This window comes from Podarcis pityusensis (assembly GCF_964106645.2).
Source record: "Podarcis pityusensis genome assembly, chromosome: 14".
NCBI lineage: Eukaryota > Metazoa > Chordata > Lepidosauria > Squamata > Lacertidae > Podarcis > Podarcis pityusensis.
In genome coordinates, this window is record NC_138039.1 from 48564452 (window position 1) to 48589906 (window position 25455).

General features: G+C 44.6%; 1 protein-coding gene across 1 annotated transcript in view; it reads right to left on the reverse strand.

Moving 5' to 3' along the window:
• The window catches only part of MYO1E (myosin IE), a 112309-nt gene that overhangs the window by 27737 nt on the left and 59117 nt on the right, over window positions 1–25455 (reverse strand). The window contains exons 6-15 of the mRNA XM_080980686.1: window positions 24228–24317; window positions 21184–21315; window positions 20452–20586; window positions 18266–18398; window positions 16518–16714; window positions 8688–8768; window positions 7588–7674; window positions 2994–3080; window positions 2011–2178; window positions 1402–1487 (exon numbers count right to left, since the gene is read on the reverse strand). Of these exons, the coding sequence (XP_080836812.1) occupies window positions 1402–1487; window positions 2011–2178; window positions 2994–3080; window positions 7588–7674; window positions 8688–8768; window positions 16518–16714; window positions 18266–18398; window positions 20452–20586; window positions 21184–21315; window positions 24228–24317 (1196 nt within the window). The remainder of the gene's footprint in view (window positions 1–1401; window positions 1488–2010; window positions 2179–2993; window positions 3081–7587; window positions 7675–8687; window positions 8769–16517; window positions 16715–18265; window positions 18399–20451; window positions 20587–21183; window positions 21316–24227; window positions 24318–25455) is intronic.

Consider the following 25455-nt stretch of genomic DNA (forward strand, 5'->3'; position numbering starts at 1 on the left):
TAAACAAACTTCAAAGTGGTTTTCAAAAAGAATAAAACAATAAAATTATCAGGGAAAAATGGAACTATTCAAAACAAATAAAATAAAAACAGATTAAAACATACACCAGCATTCTACGTGTCTAGGTAGACTAGTCTAAACAAAAATGTTTTTAGTAGGCACTGAAAGGAGAACAGCTCCACAGGGAGGGAGTTCCTAAGTGTTGGTGCTGCCATACTAGAAGACCAATTTCTTACAAACTCAGAACAAATACCATGTGGCACCTGCAACAGTGCCAGTTCTGCAGATCAAAGTGGTCAGAAGGGGGCATATTGGGTAAGGCGATCTCACAGGTAAACTGGTCCCAAGTTGTTAAGAGCTTTATATACTAATAGTAACACCATGAACCTGGCCCAATAGCAAAGGGGCAACCACTGGAGATCTCCAACACAGGTGATATTCGGTGACAAGGTCTCACTCCTCTTAATAATATTATATTAGGTGCTATTATTATTTTAAAAACAAAAGCAGTCCTCTGATTATGGCTTTAATGTCCAACAGAGTAATGCCCTGACAGGAACCAAGGGATGCTGCAGATGTTCCTCAAGTTCCAGATTGAACCTTCTTTCATTGAAGAGAAATTGAGTATTTCTGAATCCTGATTAAAGATGACATTATTCCAAACAGCATTTTTCATATTTAAGAAAAAGCCCAGATCTTTATTAAATGTTAGAAATTAAGCACTGCTTATACCATGGGTAGGCAAACTAAGGCCCAGGGGCCAGATCCGGCCCAATCGCCTGCGGACGGTCCGGGAATCAGCATGTTTTTACATGAGTAGAATGTGTGCTTTTATTTAAAATGCATCTCTGGGTTATTTGTGGGGCACAGGAATTTGTTCATCTTTTCCCCCCAAAATATAGTCCGGCCCCCCACAAGGTCTGAGGGACAGTGGGCCGGCCCCCTGCTGAAAAAGTTTGCTGACCCCTGGCTTATACCATCAAAAGTTAGTTCCAAGTGGTCACTTTCCCTATTTTGGAATTCATGGACTGTTATATGGAACCAATTAATTCTCCTCCTGTCTAGCCAGAAGAGTGCAGTGTAAGGTTATCTCAGCCTTCGCTAACCTGGGGCCCTCCATATGTGTTCTGCTACAACTTCCATCAGCACCAGCAAGCATGGTCATGATGCTGAGGCTCATGGGCAGTACAACCCAGAGCACCTGGAGGGGACCAGGTTGGTGAAGGCTGGTATCTGAGCTGCTGCCTGGGTTATGTTATTAAATTTAGAGCAGGCAAGCAGAAACTGTACCCAAAAGCACAAATGGGGAGAGATTGGGGGAGAGGGGAGAAATACGAACTGTTACATCTGGGACACATGTGCAATGCCCACCCTAAGTGGGGGGAAACATGTCTTACGTACTGTTCACTGCTTTGCATGAGTTCAATCAGGTCCATGAAAAGAACATCCCGGTTCCTCTCACAGAATCCATCCATGTCGTAGGACACCTGGGGAAAGGAGTGAGCTTTTATTCCATTTGCAAGAGATATGGCAGTGAAATGCACTTCACATGCAGAAAATAGTTCTTGTAATTCCCAGTGCAGTTTTGGAAAATAATGCAATCTGTTAAGGCACAATCTGGAGAAATTAGGGGGCTAAATGCATGCTCTCTCTTAAAATCAGCTGATGCTGCTTGCTTTGGAAAGGGAGAGATTGACAGCACAGAAGATCCAGGGAGAGGCTGGATATTTTCCTGTTCTGTTTCCCTGCTCCAAACCCTACACATTCTTACCCAGGAACCTTTCCCCATGCAGGGTTAAAACAAATGTTACCTCTCAATAAAAATGTAAACAAGTCTTTAAAATGGGCCAGTGGAAGCCTGTTTACTGACACAGCACCATGCCAAGGAGTCCCCCACCCTGGCTGCTCCCCACAGCCTTGCATGGTATATGCTAGCCAAATCAAGTCTCAGATCAGTCAAAAATTGAATCAGTCCCCCCCCCCCCTTCTCCAAGGCGTTTTGAGTGTCACCTTTCCAGCATAATGGTGTATGATGAATCCCTGGTTCCAGCTGTTGAAGTGCTCGTGAGTCCCAATCTGCATCTGGAGTTTTTGCAGCAGGGTCTGGTCGGCCCCTTCACCCACAGCGTGCATCGTGGCACATACATCATCCAGGATGCTCATGATGCCTGGAGGATTCTGGTGTACCAAGAAGAAACAGGTGGTGTACAAACCTCTCTCCAGTAAAACCTTCGAGGCTTCTTGCCCCTATCTCTAGGCCAGGCACTCAAGGTGCTTAATTGGATTTTAGTCATTTTTAAACAAATAAGGTCACTGGGTGCCTTTTGACAGAAAGGATATCTATATATACTATGAATAAATGTCATCTCAGCTTTTAGTACCCTCCCCAAACACCTATAGATCAAAGGCTCAGGGCAGTGATGAGCACACACACTGCCATTGCACTTCAGAAAACTTCTGTTTATTCACACTTATTGGCCCTTCTTTGATCCAGCCATGTTTACCAGAATGCCCCCCTGTGAAACTTGCACAAAACAGAAGCAGATTTGGGTACAATTAAGACAAGCTGCTGCTTGTTCAGATACCCTGAGGTGCCATAAATTAGGGCCTCTCTTTCCATTTTTCTTTGTAGAATTTTAAAGAAAAGGATTGTTTTCAACTGGTCAGAGACTAAGCCAATCAGCTACCAGTGAAGCCTGTGGGGTTGGCTGCTTTCTGCAGGAGGTGTGGTTGCTCCTCCTAGCATCCATTCATGTTTAGTTCTCAAAAGTGGAATTAGCATGGATTTTTTTCAGTTTTCTCCATGTGTCATAGGACTATCATTGTGGCCCCCTGGGAGCTATCCAACCAGAAGCTGCTGAATGTGCAGAGACAGGCCACAGTAGACTGAGGGAGCACCCGCTTTGCATGCATAACGTCCCAGGTTCAATCCCCAACAGAGACAGGTGTCCCTTCTCTCTGCATGAGACCTGGGAGGCCCTCAGGACACATACCACTTTATTTTCTATGAGGTCACACACAATTTTATTGTTGAAGTAATCTATGGGTGTCCAGCGTATTCCTTCTTGCACATATTCCTCCTGCAGTACAGAAAAAAGAGCTCAGAAAGAGACATACAGAGATTCAGGTGCATATTTTGGACATTTTGGACACAAAACTCTCCAGTATCAAAACGTCTGTGAAACAGATCCAATAGCAAGTAGCATCTAAAGCAACGAATGTCCAGCCAGCTTTTGACATTAGCAATATCGAAAGCAACACGATGGCCAGAAACAATTACAGTATAGAAAACTTTATGGAGTAATGCAAAACATCAAAACTATCAAACGGAAGTTGAGAGTTGGGCATTTGCCGATTATACAAAGCTTTATGAGCTTCATCTCCGCTGGGTAAAGTACGGAACCCTGACTTATTCAAGGAATTTCAGAGACTTTAGTTGGATAGTTTTGATGGAAGATGGATCGCCCTCTGGAGGTGGTGGACTCTCCCTCCTTGGAGGTTTCTAAGCAGAGGTTGGATGGCCACAAGTCAGGGATGGTTTAGCTGAGTTTCCTACATTGCAGGGGGTTGCACTAGAAAGGTGATTCTATGCTTTTCTGCTTCAACAATATTTCATTATGTTCCTATCATTTTATGTAATTATAAAAATTATGTAATTATAAAAATTATGAATAAAACCTGTTCTCTTTACAAACAAAACATTTAAATAGCTACCTTTCTAAGAAGGGGGGGGCATAGCCAGGAGATTTGTTAGGGGGGAGGCTTGGGGGGGCAGAACCTCACATTTGTATTGATTTTTACTTATTTGGGGGGCAGCTGCCCCCCCTTGGCTACGCCCATGGGGGGGCCAGAGGAAGGAAACAAGGTTGGAAGGGGGCCACGGCTGGAAAAAGGTTGGGAAACACTGCATTAGGGCTTCTGCTCCTGAGATAGCTACAGAGGTAAGAGAATTTATTGATTTCACTGACAGCAGCTTGTCACATTTTTGTGCTGTAGAAGCAGCACCTGTAGAAACTATCTCATTTACAAAACTCCCAAAGTGACAGGTGTCATAAAGCTGTCCCCTATGGGAAACACCCAGTTTTGAATATACAGGGCCAGATTGAGCTAAGGATTTCCACTAGCAGAAGCCAGTGCAAAGGCTTCTGCACTAATGCAATGGGGCTTCCCCCTCTTCTTCCCACCCACTCTGGGAGGTCGTAGGAAACCCCAGAGCAGCCACAGAGGGAGGAAAGGGGAGGACATTCTGTTGAGCAAGCAGAAATGCAGGTGCTGACAGACCATTTGTTTTAGCTCGAGACTGAGTTCCTCCCACAGTGTTGAGTGGTGTTTGTGTAACACAAAAGTCACTGGAATTTCTTTGAGGAATTGTTTCAGGAGGGAAAAGTGGAACCATTTTAATCTGCTGTGAGAAGGGCACACAAATGATTAACATGTTTCCCCAGTCATGCTTCCATTTGTGGCCAAATAGGTAAAGCCACAATCTTTACAGAGTTTGGTGTGGGGCAGGTGGGGAGTATCTTACTTGCCACACGTGACCAACTGAGTTGTTATGTACATATATCAGGAGTGAGTTCTTGGACCTGAGCCAAAAGGATGCATGAAATAGGAAGGGGCATCAGGCAGTTCCACTCTGGATACCCCAACACTCAAGAACAGCCTTTGGGCTTAGACTTTTTGCCCTGGGTCTGCCCAGTATCTACAAACGGTGGCAACTGCTGTCTGTCCTGATTCCTACTCATCAAGAATGAGGACTTGAAGAATACTCTCCAAAGGATTTAATGCTTAGATTTCTGTGGTACATAAACAAATTGCTGTCTTAAGCCACATAATTAATCGTAGATTCAGCTACAACAAAGTCAGGCAAAGTAACTCCCAAAGCTTTGGATGCTGATCTGACACGGATACACCCCCTTGCTATCCTATATATAGGAACAGGGTGGGCTCAGCTTAGTACAGCGAGCATTTCTGAAATCTCTCAGTAAGCCTAGTTGGCGGAGCCATCTGTTCTCTCCTCCTCTGGCGCCTCCTGGATCTAGGTGATGGGGGAAGTGTCTCTGCCCCTTGAGAGGCAGACAGCACCAGCAGAACATCCCCCTCTGGAGAGGCAGGGCTCCTTTCAGTGTCTGACGGCGCCTGGGTAGGTGGTGAGGCAAGCACTGTGGAAGTGCCAGAGAAGGGCTCTGACAACTGTGGAGATGGAGATGGAGACGGAGATGGAGAGAAAGGTGGGGCTCAGCTCTCATTGCAGAACTGAGTAAGGCAAGAGAGCAGGTTGAAGGAATGTCCCCAACTGGATCCTTACTATCAGGCTGCCCCAATTCCAGCAAAGACCTCCACAACAAATTCGAGCCCTCCCCCAGGTCCTTGACAAACCCTTCATCTGTATTGTCCTGATTTGGCCAGCCCATGACACTGTGGTGGCTTTGAGGACTAGGCCCCAAACCTACGTGATCACAGCTTTGCGTGCATCATCAACAGATGAATGAATGAATGAATGGAAAGAGGGTGGGAGACTGCCCTCATATAACCTTCCCAGAGCCCAGAGGGCTTAAAAAGCTCTTTCAGTGCCAGGTTTTCAGCTGCAGAAAGTGTTTTTAAGTCTTTTCCAGACTCTGTGAAGGTTGCACGAGGACTCTGGAAGGCCCTGCAAGGCTCCTGAGATCTCGCCTGCTCAGTGTGCCGGCTTCAGACAGGTAGCGATGGTTGCATTGGGAGGGGGGAAGTAACTCCCACATATGTTTTCGGCCTACTGTAATTAAAATTATGATCTGTGTGAGATAAGACACCGGGGTCCTGCCTAGTTGTTGCGGATTTTGATACCAAAGCAGTTGTCACTCCAAGTGTTTCAAAACAAGGAAGGTGAAGATGCTGGTGTGTGTTTGTATGACAGAGCTTAATTTCTAAAATACGAAGGGCTGGAGCTTGCTTGTCCTAGAGACCTTTCCATAAATCATACATCCTGGGTGCTATTCAGAGGAAGGAAAACCAGGCTGAGTCACCACTGACGCTGGAAACAGCCTACGAGTCTAAGCCCTGATTCAACAATTACTAATTTTATGTGGAGGGTGGTAAATTACACATTTCATAGGGTTCTTACTCAAAGTTCCTTTAATTCAGGGGTGGCGAGCCTTTCTCTTTGGCTCAAAGGCCACGTTCACCCTTGGCCAACCATCCAGGGGCTGCTTGCCAGGAGTGTGTGTGGCCAAAAGTGGGTGAGTCCACCTTTGCACTTACATACAGACCAGCTGAGGTTATCATCAACTGATAAATCTGGTGATCGGGGAGGGAGTGACTTCTCTCCCCCCCCCCCCATTTAGACACTGGACGTGGCTTTTTTAAAATCATTCCATTCCTGTCTGCTTTTAAAAAACGTTTCTTTTCACCAACATCAAAATTGGTGGGGTCCAGGAGCAAGGGAGATAAATTTCCTGTGTGTGATGAAGGCTCTTGGGTTAGTCACCCCCACTTTAGAAAACTACTTGACAAAGTTGTTCCAAGTAACCAAGCTGACCACATACTCTGAGGTCTAAGTTCAGTTGCCCCACTCAGTATTACAGTCCAAATATTCGAAGGGATAAATGAGCTCTGTTGCTTCCCTGTAGCACTTAGGGGGCAAAATACTCTGTTTGCCATCAGGGGGTGGCTGGTTTCACCTGTGCTGCCCCAGCTCCTGCCCAAGGAACCTTCAGAAGGGAGTTGCTGCCACAGGTCACATGTGTATTCCAAGCTAAATAGATTGAAATAGTATGAGCTAAATAGATTGAAAGATTATGAGTCATGGGAGTGTGTGCAAGAACATAACAGTGCTTGGTTTATTTTTTGACTCCTATTTTGTTAATATTGTTAATACAGTACTGTTTTATAGATTATAAATGTATTGATTTGTTATTCATATAGTATGACTTTTGCTTTAATTGTGATGTTTAGCTTATTTTTGTTGTTGCTTTGTTAATAGTGTTTTTCAAATTGTAATTGTTTCACTGATTATTTGTTAATTATTCTATATAATTTATGTTGTATTTGTGATGTTCTATTATTGTCGATCATGTTATTCTTATTTATTGTTTGTACGCCACTTTGGGATTCATTTGAATGAAAAGTGGCATAGAAATATAATAAATCAAAACAAAACAAACCAACAAATCAACAAATATACCGGCTCTTCAGACTGGCTGGTAGCAGGGAAAACCCCTTCCCCTTCTCTTTCAAAGAGACAGGTTGGTAGGAAATTGAGAAAGCAGATATTCCCCCATTTTCACTTGACAGCCCTATCCAACACAAATGTCAGCCAGCCATCTGTGGCAGCAAGTCAGCATCCACGAGGCAGTCAGCTGACAGGATGGTTGTTCTCTCTGCTGAGACTCACTCTTGGGTCACCATGTCAGATGATAAAATCTGCTTACAACTGTGGTTGCATTACTTTCCAAAATTGTACTAGCAAACCCACATCTGTTTTCTCTCAAATATACTTGCCAGACAAATTTTAAATAGTCATCACCCAAAAAGCCAGGCCACATTTGACAAGGGGAAGGCAGTTTTGTGGATATCTGTACAAAAAACAACACAAACTCGTATTTTTTTTACCTGCTCTGCCTTCAGTGTCAATTCAATGAAGATCTGCTGCAGCTTTTCATTAACAAAATTGATGCAAAACTGTTCGAACCCGTTTTTCTGGGAGAGAAAACAAGCAATCAAAACATTAGCTTCATAAAAACACCCCTTTTACCAATTAGGTCAATCCTGATTATTTTTGCAATATATTTTCAGTAAGTTTAACAGCTGGTTTTTACATTTGTACTGCAAACCTCAGCAGAGAAGACAGTTATTGTTCCTAGAACAACTTACACAAGTTCATTCAAACCCTGCATTATACGAAGCATTTTTGTTTTACATTATATATGTTTCCAATTATAGGAAGTAATATGTATGTCCCAACTTTATCCCCAAAGGTTTCCATTCATGTACTCTGGGTGCAGGGCATAAATTTTGCAACTTTATGAAAATTAAACTAAATTTAAAAATTGTGACAGCCTTTCCACCAAACTATAGGAGAGAGAGAAATGGGACTGTGTGACCACTCTTTCCACTCTGCTAAAAACCAGCAAATTTTGGCTCCACTTCCTGAACTCTTCCCATTTCAGAACTCTGTAACTGAGAAATAATGCCTGAGTTTGCCTCTTTCCTCTTCCCTCCAAATTATTTCCTTTTGTGTCACAGACTTTAAATTGTAAGGCTGAGAACAAGGGGCCCTCTAATTAATTCCACCTGTAAGTCACTCTGGGAGCGAGAATGAGATAAAACTGATTTAATTTAATATCTCTCTCTCTCTCTCTCTCTCTCTCTCTCTCTCTCTCTCTCCCTCCCCCCCCCCCCCCCTTTCATCCAAAAATGGATTTCAGGGCAGTATGCAGTAGAATTTAATTTGTGCCATATTATCGTCATTGTCATGTAGAAAATGGCAAAGCCACATTGCCAAAGGAGGTGAATTTCCTTCTCCTTAGTACAGTGGCTGGGAAGCCATGGCTCTCCAGATGCTGCTGGACTGCAACTCACATCAACTTCTGGCCACTGGCCATGTTGGATGCTAGGAGTCCAGCAACATCTGGAGCACCACAGGTTGCCCAAACCAGGAAGAAAAACAGGGGTATTTTTGCTGCCACTGAAATAATGCTTTAAGTCATTACCTGAAATATTTCAAAGCCGTAGATGTCCAAGACACCAATATTATATTCTTCGTGATCCTTCTCCATAGCCTTATTAATTGACTAATAAAACAAAAACAGAAAAATACAGACTTGTGTAAAGGACTAAGTATTTGATGAAAAAAGGACTAAGAATTTAATGAATGAATGAATGAGTTGCATAAATTAAAAAACATTTAACGCAGCCTTCCCCAGCCTGGTCCCCTCCAGATGTTTTGAATGACAACTTCCACCTGTCCCAACCACCACAGCCATATCATGCTGGAGTTGATGGCAGCTGCAGTGCCAAACCCCAGGCGTGCAACCGATTGGGGAAGGCTAGTATCTGAACCCCATCTGCTTCATCTTCTTCTGTGATATTGCACTGAAAGGCAAGAAGGGGACTCTCTGGGGCATCTCCCCTTGTCCAGTCTCTCAGCAGCACAAACAGCATGCAGCTGGTTGTCTCACCAGAAGAAACAAAGAAACCTCTGCCCCAGCCCCCTCCCTCCCTTTCTCTGGCATCAGGATTATTCTTTGCTGGACAGCAGGAGAGAAAAAAATATGTTGTAATACTGACTTACACTTGCATGCATGAAAGGGTTAACCTAAGCCCTGGCCTCAAGTTATCAGAGTAACCACTGACCACTACCCCTTCCTTCTGATTCATATGGGTACAAATAATACTGCCACACAGCCTGCAACACATAGCAATGAACTATGAGACACTGGGAAGGGAGCTGAAGATAACTGGGGCACAGGTAGTCTTTTCATCATTCCTTCCTGCTGAAGGTCGTGGTCCAGGGAGAGGAAAATACTTGAGATGAACCACTGACTGCGCAGGTGGTGTCATCAGGAAGGATTTGGCTTCTTGGATCACGGTCTCTTCTGACTTCTAGCGAAAGATAGGCTGCATGTCACAGCGGTTGGCAAGACTGTGTTTGCTAAAAGTCTCAAGAACCTGATCAGGAGAGCTTTAAACTAGATCTCGAAGGAAAGGGAGACAACATTACAGATAACAGAAGAGCACCTGGCACTGGAGATAATAGCTTCATTGATGCACAGGAAACTGAGGTGGTGCTTTAGAAACCTGCTAAAGGGCAAAAAACTACAGGAAGGAAGCAGCTGGAGGGGACAGCTCATGGTTTCAGTTGTCTCCACACAAATGCACAGAGTATGGGAAACAAGCAAGAAGAATTGGAGCTTTTAGTACAGGATGGCAAATATGACCTGCTAGGCATTGCTGAAACTTGGTGGGATGAGACTCATGACTGAAATGTAGGAACTGAGGGGTATAACTTGTTCAAAAGGAATAGACCAAACAGGAAGGGAGGAGGAGTGGCATTATATGTAAAGGATGTATATACTTGTGAAGAAATCCATGACCTGGAGCATGGAAAGGCGATTGAGAGTATATGGGGGGAAATTGTAGGAGAGACAAACAACAGTGACCTCATTGTGGGTGTCTGCTATAGACCGCCAAGCCAGACTAAAGACTTGGATGATGCCTTACTAGAGCAGATAACCAAACACTGAAAAAGAAGAAATATAGTAATCATGGGGGATTTCAACTTCCCTGATATCTGCTGGGATTCAAACACTAGCAAGAATGTAAGGTCTGACAAATTCCTCCGTTGCCAAGCTGACAATTTCATTTCCCAGAAGGTGGAATCGTCTATCCTCAGAAGGGGATCATCTATCCCCAGAAGGGGATCATCTATCTTGGACCTGGTCGTCACCATTAGGAAGGAACTGACCAATAGTGGGGGTACTAGGAAATGTGGGAGGAAGTGATCATGTTCTCCTGGGTTTCAGGATATAGAGGCAAGGGAAAACTGAGCATGGTGGACATGCACTCTGGACTCTAAGAAGGCCAATTTCAAAAAGCTTAAGGAGCTACTGGGTGTGATCCCATGGTCAGAAATACTCAAAGAGAACCGAATCCAAGGATGGGAGATTTTAAAAGGAAAAATATTGAAGGTCCAAATGCAGACAATTCCAACAAGAAAGAAAAGTGGGAGGAATCTAAGGAAACTGGTGTGCCATCATAAGGAGCTTACAGATGAGCTGAGAGTTCAGAAGGGCATGTATAAGAAATGGAAGAAAGGGGAAATGGAAGAAAGGATGAGTATACACGAGTAGCCAACAGTTGCGGGGGGGGGGGGGGGAGAGGAGTCAGGCTGGCTAAAACTCAGAATGAGAAAGAGAGATTTAATTTTTAAAAAAGATTTCTTCAATGTCTCTGCTCTCTACCTTCTTGTATCTTTCTCTTTGTGCTTCCTAAAACAAGCAAGAAGGAGCCATACGGCTTGGCTCACAAATGCAACAAATGAACTGAATCTAAAATGATATTTTATAGCCAGCATCTTTGCTAACCCAAAGATTGCATGATCTTTTTAAAAGTTGTGTGGAACTTTTTCCTTCTTTGTTTTATTGACGGGGATGGAGAGTTGTGAGTAAAATATTCACTTATTTGCAAAGCTAAGTGTCTGCAATTTTTTCTAGTCTAAGCACTTTTGTGGTGAACATTTGTCTAAAGGTGGATGAGGGCAGATGTAAATCTAAGCAAGTTTGAATGTGCTTGGAGCAATCACCATTGTGTTAACTCTGTTACTGGAGAGTAGGAATCCGTCTTTCTCTTTCTCTAATAAATTAAACACCAGAAGGAACAAGGAAGGAAAAGAGAGAAAGTTACCTCTCTGGCCTAAACAGTAAAGGCACTGCAGGTAAGCAGCAGCTGTCTCTTACTCTGGATGATGGAACAAGAAGGTGGTTGGAAGGAGGACCCTGTGGACCAGGGCTGGAGAGTCGAGGGCTCTCCATATACTCCAGTTCCCATTAATCCCAGTCAGCCTGGTCAATGATTCAAGGATGATGAAATCAACAACATCTGGAAGGTCACAGGGCTAGAGCCGTATGGCTGCCTGAAATGGCCACTGCAGCCACTACAGAATATGGGAGATGTGATGCTTTTGCCCTGTGGCAAAAATGTGGCTCTCCTTTCTTTAGAACATGATTTTAGCCTTTTGCATTAAAGCAAGTAATAGATAAATTCATTGAACAGATTCGTGAAAAGCAACTGCAGAAACCCACATCCTGGACACAGTATATTAATGGTTGCCAAGCAACCAGAAAAAGGGAAGAGGAAAAAAGCAGCCTAGCCTGTTCTTCAACTTTGAACAACAACTTCATCTATGGGTCAGCAGATGAGGATTTCATGGCACTGAGATGGCTATTATCACCCAGTGATGCTTGTAAACCAAGCTGCTATAAAAAAAAGGCCCAGGAAACAATCTGGTAAAGCAAAAAGTGAAAACAGAGGCAATCCTACAGTCATTGTGTTGCTTCTTGGTGTGTTAGGATTATTGTTATTTTTGACACCACCATACAATAGGAAGGCCACCCACTACAGGCCAGATTGGAAGGAAGTACTTCTGTATGTGCATTAACAAGTGACAACAAGAACATCAGACTAGGACTGAGCAGACTTGGGTTCAAATCCTCACACAGGAACAAACTCAGTCACTGTCTCTGAGTCTGACTTACCCAACAGGGCTGTTGTGAAGATAAAATGCATGGGTCAGTGGGAGAATTGATGCATGACTTCTTGAGCTGCTCAGAATAAAGGCCAGATATAAATGTACCTTGCCAACAAAGGTCCGTATAGTAAAAGCCATGATTTTCCCAGTAGTGATGTATGGAAGTGAAAGCTGGACCATAAAGAAGGCTGATCGCCGAAGAATTTATGCTTTTGAATTATGGTGCTGGAGGAGACTCTTGAGAGTCCCATGGACTGCAAGAAGATCAAACCTATCCATTCTTAAGGAAATCAGCCCTGAGTGCTCACTGGAAGGACAGATCCTGAAGCTGAGGCTCCAAGACTTTGGCCACCTCATGAGAAGAGAAGACTCCCTGGGAAAGACCCTGATGTTGGGAAAGATTGAGGGCACAAGAAGAAGGGGACGACGAAGGACAAGATGGTTAGACAGCGTTCTCGAAGCTACAAAATTGAGTCTGACCAAACTGCGGGAAGCAGTGGAAGATAGGAGTGCCTGGCGTGCTTTGGTCCAGGGGGTCACGAAGAGTCGGACACGACTAAACAACAACAGTAAATGTACCAAATAAACAAATTTGGATTTTTCATATGTTATAAATCTCCTAGGTCTCAGGAGGTGGTCACTTGTGACCTGAGGAGCTTTTTGAAACTGGAGGTACCAGGACTGAACCTGGATCATCCATCAGCATGCAAAGTAGCACCTGCCATACAGTGAGGGCCTCGCCGCACACACACACACACATGAGTGGGCAGACTCTCTGACTCAGGGAGCTTCCCCAAGACAAGAAGAGGAATAGAGATCCACAAATAGACAGGGAAGCAGAGGCAGAAGGGAGAAAATTACCAGCTTCAAAACACGCATTACAGAAAAGCCACATGATAGCAGCAGTGAGCCACGCTCATTAGAAATCCTTCCACATGGGATTCAGCAGAACATTTTGGCCCTTTAAAAGACAGATGCTGGCATAATCATCTCCTGCAGTTCTGCTCTTTTTAATGTTTTTCTTTCAGCTTCTCCTGCTTTGCACACACACCTCATGCCAGCTTTAAGGTTTTAGCACAGGGCTAGAGCAGTTCAGCCTTCAGAGCTGAATGCAGCTCTCTGTCCTCCCCTTGGGACTCTCCCCAAGCCACACCCCAACTCACCCATCCTCCCCAAGGCCTTTCCCTTGGCTGAAATGTGTCTTTGATTTGGGGTGATGCCTGCCGCTTGCCTGGATGGAGGTGTGTACATGTGTTGCCTGTGTAAACCTTTGGCTTTTATGTGGCTGGAATGTAGTCAAGTGTACAAAGAAAAAAATCACATCTGCTGCTTTGCCTAGTTGCCTCTGCCCACTCCCCTCACTAACGTGTGGCATCTGGAAAGCTACCCAAAAGGAAATGTGGCCCTTGGACTGAAAAATGTTCCCCACTTCTGTTTCAGAATGAGTTCAGGCTTGCAAGAGAGGTTAATAATAATAATAATAATAATAATAATAATAATGATGTTTCTTTGGCTATGTCCGAAGAAAGAGGAAGAACAAGCAAGTGGGAGGTTCTCTGCATGCAGAAGACAGACAAATGCTATTGGGTGACAGAGAGAAGGCAGAACTACGCAACACCTACTTTGCCTCTGTCTTCATCCTAAAGGAAAGTGATGCCCAACCTAGTGATAACAGAATAAATGATGTAAGGAGGGAGCTGCAGCCCAAGAGAGGAAAAGAGGTAGTAAGGAAACACCTAGCTACTTTAAATGAATTACAATCTCCAGGGCCTGACAAACTGCATCCAAGGGTACTAAAGGAGCTTGTGGATGTAATCTCACAGATCCTATCTATGATCTTTGAGTATTCATGGAGAACAGGTGAGGTCCCTACATACTGGAGACAGGCAAATGTCTCCATATTCAAAAAGGGGGGAAAGGAAGACCCAGGTAATTACCAGCTGGTGAGCTTGACACTGATACCAAGAAAGTCCTAGAACAGACAATTCAAAAGTTGGCCTGTGATCACTGTGATTACTAAGATGGGTTTCTCAAAAACAAGTCATGTCAGACGAAGCTGATTTCTTTTTCTGACTGAATTACAAGCTTTTCAGGTCGGGGGGATGCTGTGGACATAGCGTACCTTTATTTCTGTAAGGCTTTTGACAAAGCCCCCCATGATATTTTTGCGAGGAAGCTGGCAAAATGTGGGCTGAGCTAGGTGAATTTGTAGCTGGTTGATTGACCAAACCCAAAGAGTTATCATTAATGGTTCATCGTCATCCTGGGAAAAAGTGGTAGGTGGGGTGCCACAGGGCTCTGTCCTGGGCCTGCTGTTCAACGTCTTTATAAATGGATGAAGGAATTGAGGAGATGACTTTAACAGACTGGAGTTTTCCCAAACTAACAAAATTAATTCCAATAGGGACAATTGTAAGGTTCTGCACTTAGGCAGGAAGAAACAGATGCACAAATATAAGATGCACACCTGGAATACTGCGTCCAGTTCTGGGCACCACAGTTTAAGAAGGATATTGACAAGCTGGAAAGTGTGCACAAGAGGGCAACCAAGATGATCAAGTTCTGGAAACAAAGCCTTATGAGGAGCACTTGAAGGAGCTGGGTATGTTTAGCCTGGAAAAGAGGAGACTGAGAGGAGATATGTTAACCATCTTCAAATATCTCAAGGGCTGTCACGTGGAAGAGGGAACATGCTTGTTTTCTCCTGCTCTGGAGGGGAGAACTCGAACCAATGGCTTCAAGTTACAAGAAAGGCGATTTAGACTAAACATTTGGAAAAACTTTCTGACAGTAAGAGCTGTTTGGCAGTGGAATGATCTCCCTTGGGAGGTTGTGAACTCTCCTTCCTTGGAGGTTTATAAGCAGAGGTTAGATGGCCATCTGTCATGGATGCTTTACCTAAGATTCCTGCATTGCAGGGGGTTGGACTAGATGACCCCGGGGTCCCTCCCAACTCTATGATTCTATTATTCTATGAGGCAAACTTTTTTTGTATTGTTTTTCAAGTGTCTGTGTGTGTTCATCATGAGCAGCTAACCTATGGCTTTCAATATGGACTGTGGCCCTATCATTGCTGATCATCAGCCATGCTGGCTGGGGCTGACAGGAGCTGCCAATGTTAAAATATTTTTTTAATTTTCAGGAAGGAGTTGGAGTCCAACAACATCTGGAGGACCCCAGGTTAGCCACTTCTAGTAGTATGTGGAACAGGCTGCAGTCCTGAACAGTATTTTCAGATTTGGGGAAGTTTTGCAACAAAGGATTTGTTGCAAAACAAAGGATCAGAGGCACTGACTTGGGCCAAAGACTGAGGGGGCCCAATGTGCGACATCACACGTGTGTGCCAGGGACTGGCTGGATGAGGAAGACTGGTAGAAGACACACACCAAAAGAACTCCCCCCCCCCCCGAGGAAGGCACAGAAGATGATGAATAAGATCCTGGTGGGGGATCCTGGTGGGGGGTACCTGTCACACCTCAGAGGAGGGGACAAACCGGGAGGTACTAGAAGCAGGAAGCTTGAGGGATAATGAAGAGGCCGAAGAGGCAGGTGGCCCAGCACAGGGCAAGGTGATGAGGCTTCCAGTTTGGATGCAGACTTTGACAGAGGTGATCGAAGGGTGATCCATCCTGACAGCTTCTGTTAGCGGCTCTCCAGCCCCTTACTCCTAGAATGCGACAAATGTTACATGTTGCCGAGCAACAAGCCAGGCAGGCACAGAGAGAGAGACTTCTGGACCACAGAAGGAGGAGCCCTGACTCAGAAGGCTAGAGAGCGAAGCAGGGGCTGCATGCCAGTTCACACAACTGCTTCATTAGAGGATTTTGCCTTTATGAGCCTCATTGTATTTTTTTATTTCCTTAATAAAGAAACTAACTGCAAGTTCGCCTCATTTCTCTCTGACCTGTGAATGACCTGCTCTGCCTGTCGGCTCTGTGACAGCGCTCCTCTTACATCATGCATGCGTTTGCACCAGGAGGAGGCTAGGAGCCCAAAACCCAGCACATCACAGCCTCAATTGCTGGCAGCTCCTCTCTGATGCTCAGGAGCTGGGCACTGATGCTGTGTTGCACATGCTCCACACTTGGCCTCCTATGCCCGCTCAACATTGGGGGAGCTCAGCCCCCTGCCAACAATTATTGAGGGGGTGGAAGACGCCGCCACCCCAATGAGTTGGTGCCTATGTTTATGATAAAGACCACCATTTTTGATTCAAGTCAACCACCTGAGTATGGTACCAAAACCAAAAACAACAACCCCCCCCCCAAAAAAAAACTTGAATTGTCACACCTACATCCACCAAGTAATCAAACACTCTGGCATGAAGGGCTTTGGCTAAGGCATCCCTGGTGTAGCAGGCTTGCTCTACATTGAGGGTCACGTTGATGGATTCTGATTTGCCCCCCCACTTGCTGTCCATCTGCCTGCTGGTCAGCTTCTCCTTGAGTCGGCCCTGGTTAATTCCCAGGAGGAAAGCCGGGAACGCCAAGACTGCAAGAAATAACAAACACATAAATAGAACATTTACAGCGATGGCAAGGTTAGCCAAGCTGACGGCAACCCCAAAGCAGAATCGAAATAAGTGATGCTGCATCCAACAAAGCAGCCCACAGAAGTGTAGTAGTAAAACATGCTTATCAACCGATTCTCTAAAGTTTTGGAGAGCTGAGAAAATAGGCTTTACAGTCTTGCAGGGTCTCTGCTCCTCTTCCATTCCTGAACTAGTGAGCTTGTTCTTATCAGGTTTCCCAAGAAACAATAGAGGTGGTGGCAGTGGCTCATCAGGCAAGGTGGAGAATCCTCTTGCAAAACCTTCGTACATGGTTTAACAAAAGAGGTGGGAATCTTCCTACACAAGCTGCATGGGAAAAGATAGGGTGCTGCACAAGAGTGGAGCTGTTTCACTGGGCAGGGCAGGCATCAGCTAGTAGCATTGTTGGGGCCCCACAGCTGAACCCCTGCAGCCTCCTGGCTTTACTATCCCTTATTCTGAAGTGTTCCTGGCAGTTCACCTGGCCTGTCGAAGAGAGCAAGCCAACGCAAGGCCAGAAGCAGTCCTTTCCCTCTGGGAGACGGTACGGATAGGGCCCAGAGGGAGAGGTCAGCAAACTGTCATGTGGCACAAAGGAGGGAGTCCACTGGCAACACCTTGCCCAAGGACGCCCTCAAATCCAAACCCCAGGACCATCACTGGGGCTTGCATATGAAAACTCTCCAGTATTTGCAGCCCATGCATCAGGCTTTCCACTTATTCTGGGCACAATGCTTTGGGGGTCAGGGTAGGAGAATGGGAAAATCACTAAGTGTTCATCAGTCTCCTGTGAACATGGAGGCACCTCTAGATCACAGCCTACACACCTGATCTGGAAAAGGAAAACAGGCACAGATTTGCAGATGCTAGTTTATATGTACAGATGCAAATTTAGTGTCACAGGCAGCAGCGGAACTAATTTCCTATCCAAATTGCCCTGAGTAATTCCTTCAGTTAATTTGCACCACACCTTCTATTCATTTACCCCCATTAATTTCCAACAGATCCTCTTCCATATCAATCCAATTCCCCCATTCATTAATCCCTAAATCATCCCTAAATAAAGACACCTTAATTTATTTCCCCAAATTAAAAGCCCATAATGTCTCCTTGGTCCATCCTTACCAGGGCCAGTCCACCCATGAGGTGGGGTGAAGCAGCCACTTTGGGCGGCACCCCCCCCCCATGGGACCCTGCCTGAACCTCTGCTTCCATTGGTGGTGGAGAAGTGGCCCCAGTATCAGCAAAATCTCGTGAGATCTTGCTGCAACCAGCTGTCGCCATCATTACTTTTCAGCAGTGCCATGCAACCTAGGTAAGGGATGCTTTGGCAGGGGCAACGGGGCACTGCAGAGGCAGGGCGGCACTTCCCACTTTGCCTCAAGCAGCGAAATGGGATGTGCCACCATGACCCTTATATCAAAGCACCTGACCCAACTAGCTTTCCCCCCTTGCCATCTCTGCCTCACATTCAAATCTCAATGCTCTGGGAATCCACAGGGACCACCTACACTCCTCGCTCTCCACAGCTGCATAGTTGCCGACTTCTTTGAAGCTGATGTTGCCCAGGTGAAGGACTCCAGCCACGATCTGCAGCACCAAAGCCTGCTCCTCAGCAAAGATCCCAATCACATTCATGGCATGCTGCAAAAATTAAGGTTTTTCTTTTTTTAAAAAAAGCAATGGATGAATTAAAAGCCCACCATAATAACCAAGTGCCTTTTGTGCAAAATTCTAGTAGTATTTCTGCATCACTTTTATAGCATTTAAAATGTTATCTTTCAGCAATCCTTGCAACAGCCCTGTGAGGTAGCCTGGTATCATTATCCTAGCAGAGGCTGATGGAGAGGTGAGCTTGCACCTCTTCACAGAGGTGACATTTGAACTGCCTTCCATTAACAACCATGCTATAGCAACTAATGGAATGGTACCACACTTTTAGCCTTCAAATCCCTCCTCAGAACTCACCTTTCCCATAAACCCTTCATGTTAAATCCTCAGTCTCCTATCCCAATTGAAACACAGCCCAAGTTCACATGTAATGACGATTTGCTACCCTCAGTTTAATAGGGCCCCTGGTAAGGAGCTCCCAACAGCCCTCTCTTCTAGAGTGGGATAGGACAAAGGAAGAACCCTTCTGTCTTTGCTTTCTCTCCTCTACAGGTGCCACTGCCTCCTGGGCTCTTATAAGCCCCTTGGAGGAGAGACCTGCTTTGTTTGCCAAAATAACCTTGGCCACTAGAAAGCATAATGTATTATCAATTACTATTATTATTAGCAAAGGTTGTCATAGTGCAACAATGCACATCAGTCCACGTAGACTACCAGGAGGAGGAAACAGTGCAGGCTTTGCAAACAGCACAGAAATTTGTAGGAGCAATGGCAGTCCAGAGAATAGGGTAGGAAGGGGAGCAGGATTCAGCTAGAAAAGCCTAGGATGAGAATTAGCATCCTATGCCCCCTTTAAATGTGTTTGGGGGAGGGGGGAGGGCGGTTGAGGGAGGGCTATTGCTTTGTTTTGTTCTCGTTTTTATCATGTATTTGTATTTTTATACTGTATTTTCATGTTGTAAACTACCCTGAAATCTGCAGATGAAGGGCAGTATCACTCTAAGATGCCAAGGCAAGCTACAGCATTAAAACACAGTAATAAAAACAGTTTGAAACAACTTACAATCACAGAAATAAGGTGGGTCCTAAAATTGTATGTCTCAAGTGTCAAAATGTACATGCACAGCACAGTACAAACATCAACTCATACATCTCTTATAAAGCAGAATCTGCTGGATTTGCCTCTTGCAAGATCCATGAACTCTGGAAATCATCTGGGGCTCAGGGATCTCACAGCAAGCCAAAATCCATGCCCCCATCCCTCCTCCCCATATTATATCTAAAATGGAGAAAGGTAAACCACAGCTCACTTGTGTGCTTTTCCTTGCATCTGAGTCAATTCTGGATCGCCCTTGAAACTGGAATAATAAAGCCGCTGTCCTGCCTCCCCTACTCAAGAGTCCCACTAACTGTAAACTTTACAGGCCAATATTTTTTACTGCCTCTTGGCAAAAGCTTGTCTGTTTTGTTATAGTTAAAACCAGGTTTATATTGCAATTTCCTGCCAGTGGCATATTCCTTTTGTGTGCCATATGTCAGATAATTTGGGGGCTGTGCTTCAGGGGGAATTCCTCAGTGTGTATCCAGTCAATGGGAAGACCCCAAAAACTACCTTCCATGAAACTGCAGTTTCTCTACCATTACCAATCTTTGCCTGCCATGGGCAACCCACAGGGGAGATTCTGGTGCCTTCTTCACATGAAGAAACAGTGAGAGTCAAACAGACCACTGCACATAATAAAGGAATGCACACCTCTTTCCCCTGCTTTTTAAATAAAAAAGCAAATTGCTACTATCCTTGGCTGAAGAGGCTGAAAAAGGGTTTCCAGTGGCTGAGGAATGGGGCTCCTCCAGCCTTCACAACTCCCCAAGGGTGCTGGTGCCCCCACTCCCCTTGATCTTCAGTTACTGCTTGTCAATAGCCCATAATCTGTTTGGGGGCTCTAAGGTTTTATATGGAAAAAATGTGCAAAATAGTTTTCAATCTCACATGCATTGTAGTTGCTGTACAAGCAGAAATGTTATTGTTTTTACTTAAACCAAAAAGTTATTGAGGGGAGAGGTAGTAAGATGGTGAAGAATTTACCAAAGTTTCTTGGAAATCAGATTTGTCATTAATATCCTCCACTTTGTAGGATCCTGAGAGGCTTAAGTAGTGGTAATAGTCCATGCTGGTGATGCCGAGGCTGGACTTCTGCTCAGTGGAGGCACCTTCAATCATCTGCAGGACAAAGAGCAGAAAATAGTCCCAAGTCAGTAGAGAAGCTTCTGACCTTTGTGTGGCTGGAATGAAGCTGATTGTACAAAGGTTAGAATCACATCTATTGCTCCACCCACTTTATCTCTGGCCCCACCCACCACAATCATGTAGCCCCTTAGAAGGAAGATGGAGAAGTGGATCCTCCAACTCCTGCAGGCCATTTTTTACAGGTGGGCAGGGCTGGTCAGGGGCACCTGCAAACCCCACTTTCAGCTGGGAGCCGTATCTTTATCTGCCTGTGACTACTTTTACCAGTAGGGCAGGTGGATGTGGCTTGGGGAAAACTGGCCTCTTCAGCCAAATTAGGACTTCTGCTGGAGGCTCCACATCACTGCCCCAGGAGATGCTGAACAGCTTTCAGACTGAAGAAAGGTTCCCGGCCCCTAACATATGGAAACAAACAGGGTCTGCTCATTACAAAGGGGCTTACTCAAAAGAAGATTCTTGTGACATGGATTGTGCCCAACATTCCAAAGAGGGACCCCATCTCCGCCCCCCAAAAGAAACTCCAACAGAAAACCAAAGGCCTAACGCAGACCTCCTCGAAAGGTAGCTAACCTGATAGAAAATGTGGAAGCTCCTTTCCCCAGGATTCCTCATGACCACCCGTGACTTCTCCAGCAGGAAGTTGGATATTTTGCCTCCATCTGGTTCCCCACCTGGACTAAACTGGATTTCAAAATATTTTCCCTGCAAGACATAAAGGATGCAGACTGCTGGAAATGGATGAAGTAAACATTAGCCTCAATGACACTAGGCCTTGCCAACTGGTTGCAGGCAAGGTTTAAGTTGCATAATAATAACAATCAGTGCAGGGGTTTTTTTCAGGGAGTACTCAAGGGTACATAGTATCGGCAACTTCTTGTTGTTGTTGTTGTTGTTGTTGTTGTTGTTAAAAAGTGTGGTACTTACTGTAACAACTTCATGGTGAGTACTGGCACCTATTTTTCTAGAAAAAAAGCACTGATAATAATTTTATGCATGGTATGCATTCTCCCAAGAGTTTTCCATGTGAGGTCTTGGGCTAGAATGGAGGGGGGACTAGAACTGGGGTTTGTTTGTTTTTTTGTTTTAGATTAAAGGTGGCATGACAGTGGACAGGGAAATCACAAGTAACAGGGATAGAGGGAGAGACCGGATTCATCTGCTTACCCAGCACAGTTGAGGTCCCCCAATATATATATTCCCCTCAAAATGCATCATTAAACCTTTATTCTTCCACACCCTTGAGACCCTCTCTCCTTATTTATTTACTTCATCTGTATGCCGCCCGTCCAACCAAGTTCTCTGTGTGGTTTACATAAACAATAAATACACAACTCGATTCACAATAAGCACGCAGAAACTAAAATAAAATATATCACAATACTGTAGTAGGAAACAAGCAACTAGGATCAGGCTAAGACACAACAGCTAAAATGATTTAAAACCAATGTACAGTCAGCTAAGGAGAAACTTGGGCCACCAGCAAAAAGTCTCTCTCCCTTGTAGTCTCCTGCCTTATTTCATTAACTGGAGGAACCCAAAGAAACTGCTTTTCTGACTGTGGTCAAACAGGTTTCCAGGTTTCCTAAACATTTAAGATGGTTAAAGGTGCTAAAAAGCTAAAGGCTTGCCTCTTTCAGCAGGCCTTTGAATGCAAAGATTTTGCCTGTATGTTATCATCATCATCATCATCATCATCATCATCTTTGTACCCCACCTATCTGACTGGGTTGCCCCAACCATGCTGGCAGCTTTCAACAAAATATAAAAATACAGTCATACATCAAACATAAAAACTTCCCTATACAGGGCTGCCTTCAGATTTAGAAGACCTCAGAGTTATATCTCCTTGACATCTGATGGGAGGGCAGTCCACTGGACGGGTACCACTACGGAGAAGGCCTTCTGCCCGGGCAACTTTTTAGTTAACTGTGCTGCATGATTTTATTGTGTTATGTTATTGAGTATGTAATTGTTTTATTTCTGCAACTTCCTTGACAAAACAAATAAAACCTATTAGACCAGAGACAAGAATGAGGTGGGGGGGGGGGGCGAAATGAGTGTACAGTGGTGCCTCGCAAGACGAAATTAATTCGTTCTGCGAGTTTTTTCGTCTTGCGAATTTTTCGTCTTGCGAAGCACGGTTTCCCATAGGGTATTAACGGTTTTAAGAAAAAGGAAACAAACTTGCAAGACGTTTTCGTTTTTCGTCTTGCGAAGCAAGCCCATAGGGAAATCGTCTTGCGAAGCAACTCAAAAAACGAAAAACTCTTTCGTCTTGTGCGTTTTTCGTCTTGCGAGGCATTCGTCTTGCGAGGTACCACTGTACATACAATGTACAATGACACTTATCATATCACCTTCAACATTGCAGAGGGTGGGAAACCCTACTCTGTCTGTCCTAACCCAAAGAAGAAATATTCCTTCATGCTTCCAGAACAAAGAAGGCACAAACATTTGCACCTCTTCCCCCTTCAAACTCTCTCTCTCTCTCTCTCTCTCTCTCTCTCTCTCCTGGGCATGAGTGCAGGAAAGGAAGCACAAATTTGTTCTTTGCACACTGTTCTACCAATATCCTCAACACATGGGGGGGGGGGATTCTGTTACTCCATTTCTTAGTTGATGTGAAGCACAGAGAAAGCAGTCCTGAGTCAGCAGTTTAGAAAAGCAAGCTGATCTGAATCACAGAGAGTGAAGGGAATCCCCTCCAAAAAAAGGTTGCACAGAATCTCCAGGCCTTCTTCTCTTTGAATATCCCTCCCACTCACACAAGGAGGAAAAAGTACTTGGGAAGTTCATTTTGCAAATGAATTTGCTCCAGTTCCAGTTCACCCACTCCAAAAATGAATTTGGATTATGAAAGATTAATTTGCAGTTCAATTCACAATTCATTTGTGTGACCCTGCGCATTTTTTTAAGCCTACAAAATTGCACAGGCTGCTCTGCTAAAGTAAAATATATATATTTAAGACTAAGAAAACATCAAAATGTGCACACACAGAGTGTAATGCAACACCTACCCTAGGGACTCTGTCTCTGCTCGCTCCACTTGCCAACCACACACACACCCATGTCATGGGGTGGATGCGAGCTCCCATCCTCCCATCAGCTAGCCAACACTGCCTGAAGCAAGGCTTAATGGAGTGGGGTCAAGAAGCACTTTTCCCTTCTCCCTCCTGCAGGCTGTGTGAAGCATATCCCCACCCCTCTGTTAAACCCTACTGCCGATGAGTTTAACAGAGGGAGGGCAGGTGCTTCTCCAAACAGCTTGCCTGGGCTGGCATTTCTCACTGGGCTGGCATTCCTAACAGGCTTTCACACCAGCTGCAGAGCATGGCAACGTTTTAGAAGATAAACAATGGAATTTAAATTAAAATGGAAATGAATTAAAAATGCCCCAAAGTCCCAGCACAAAAAGAACTTATGTTCAGTTTGCCTGGAAATTATAGGAACTGCTTTCAGATGCAATTAAGAGATTTTCTAATTAATTCTTTGAACTAGTTAAACCAAATTAGTTCATTCCAAGTACTGAGAGAATGCCCCTTTTCCACCCCCAAAGCAATGTGTCCTCTTTCTCATTGCGGTGGCCCTTTTGCAAGTTTCCATGGAGGACTTACAAATCTACTGGAGTTGTTGTTCCGAACTGTTTTGGCATTCCCAAAGGCTTCCAAGAGGGGATTAGACTGCAGAATTATGTCCTTCACATGCTAGAGTCAAAAGAATAAATGGGGTTAATTGCATATAAGAAAAAATACCTTAGTTAAAAAAATAACCTTCCAAAAGTTTTCATTAAACAGTGCTGGGCTAGTTGGGCCTTTACATGTGTCCCGGCAAGGCAATCCTTATGATCTTCAAGGAACAGGTTCCCACAGGGAGCTGCAGAGTCTTCTTCTGGATTGTTTTGGCAAAAGAACCATGTATACTCACCTGCCCCAATTATTAGGGAATCCTGTTGTATTTGTGGGGTGCAGGGAGAAAGAGGATAGGACGCTACAGTGCCCCCCCAAATTACTCTCGATTCTGTGAAGGAGTGACCTGATTTCACCAGGAGCTGGGAAAGCAAAAAGGAGACCCACTCCCAATGCAGTCTCAGGAGGCCACTTCCAGGGATCCAAGTGGGCTCTTTAGACTCGTACTCTGGGCAGAGGGGATCCAGCGTAAACAAAAGCTATGGTCTAGATCTGGCACTCCCAGTAGTTTTAGCTCCAATGTGCTTGTAGGTTCGATTCCTGCTCCCTTGGTCAAAATGAGGTTTGAAGATAAGAAAAACTGATGGGGGGCATAAGCCCCTGGTTTGCTCCCAAGCACCTGAACATTAGAAGGATCTTGTGGAACAGAGATGGAATGAGGCCTCTGCCTGGACCAGAGATCATTCTTAGAGGAGAAAGTTATGAGGCAGAGGGACAAGTGACTTGACCGTCTCAGGCACCTTATTCATGTATTAAATCCACCTTCAGACACCAGCCTCAAATGGGTGCACAGGGCCTCCAACGAGGTTGCAGGTGGACTTTTAATATTCACAGACAGACAGATACATGCACCCAATCCAGTAATCAAAAGACAAATGTACCAATTTCATCACCTGTTTTCTGGCAAGAGTACAGTTTTCATTTTGGCTTTTGCAGAAAATGCTAGAATTTTCCCCAAAAATAACGGAAAAGGCTATTTATAGTGCGCAATTAAACCAATTCCAGAAACAACACAGTGCATATTTCCGTCCAGTCACTGTTTCTTTGACTACTAACAGAGACTAAACCATGCAGACAGTTATCATTGTTTCCCATGGAAAGAAAACAGGAAGGGCATAATCAACGTGAGTACAGTAAAGCAAATAAACAGCAGGGA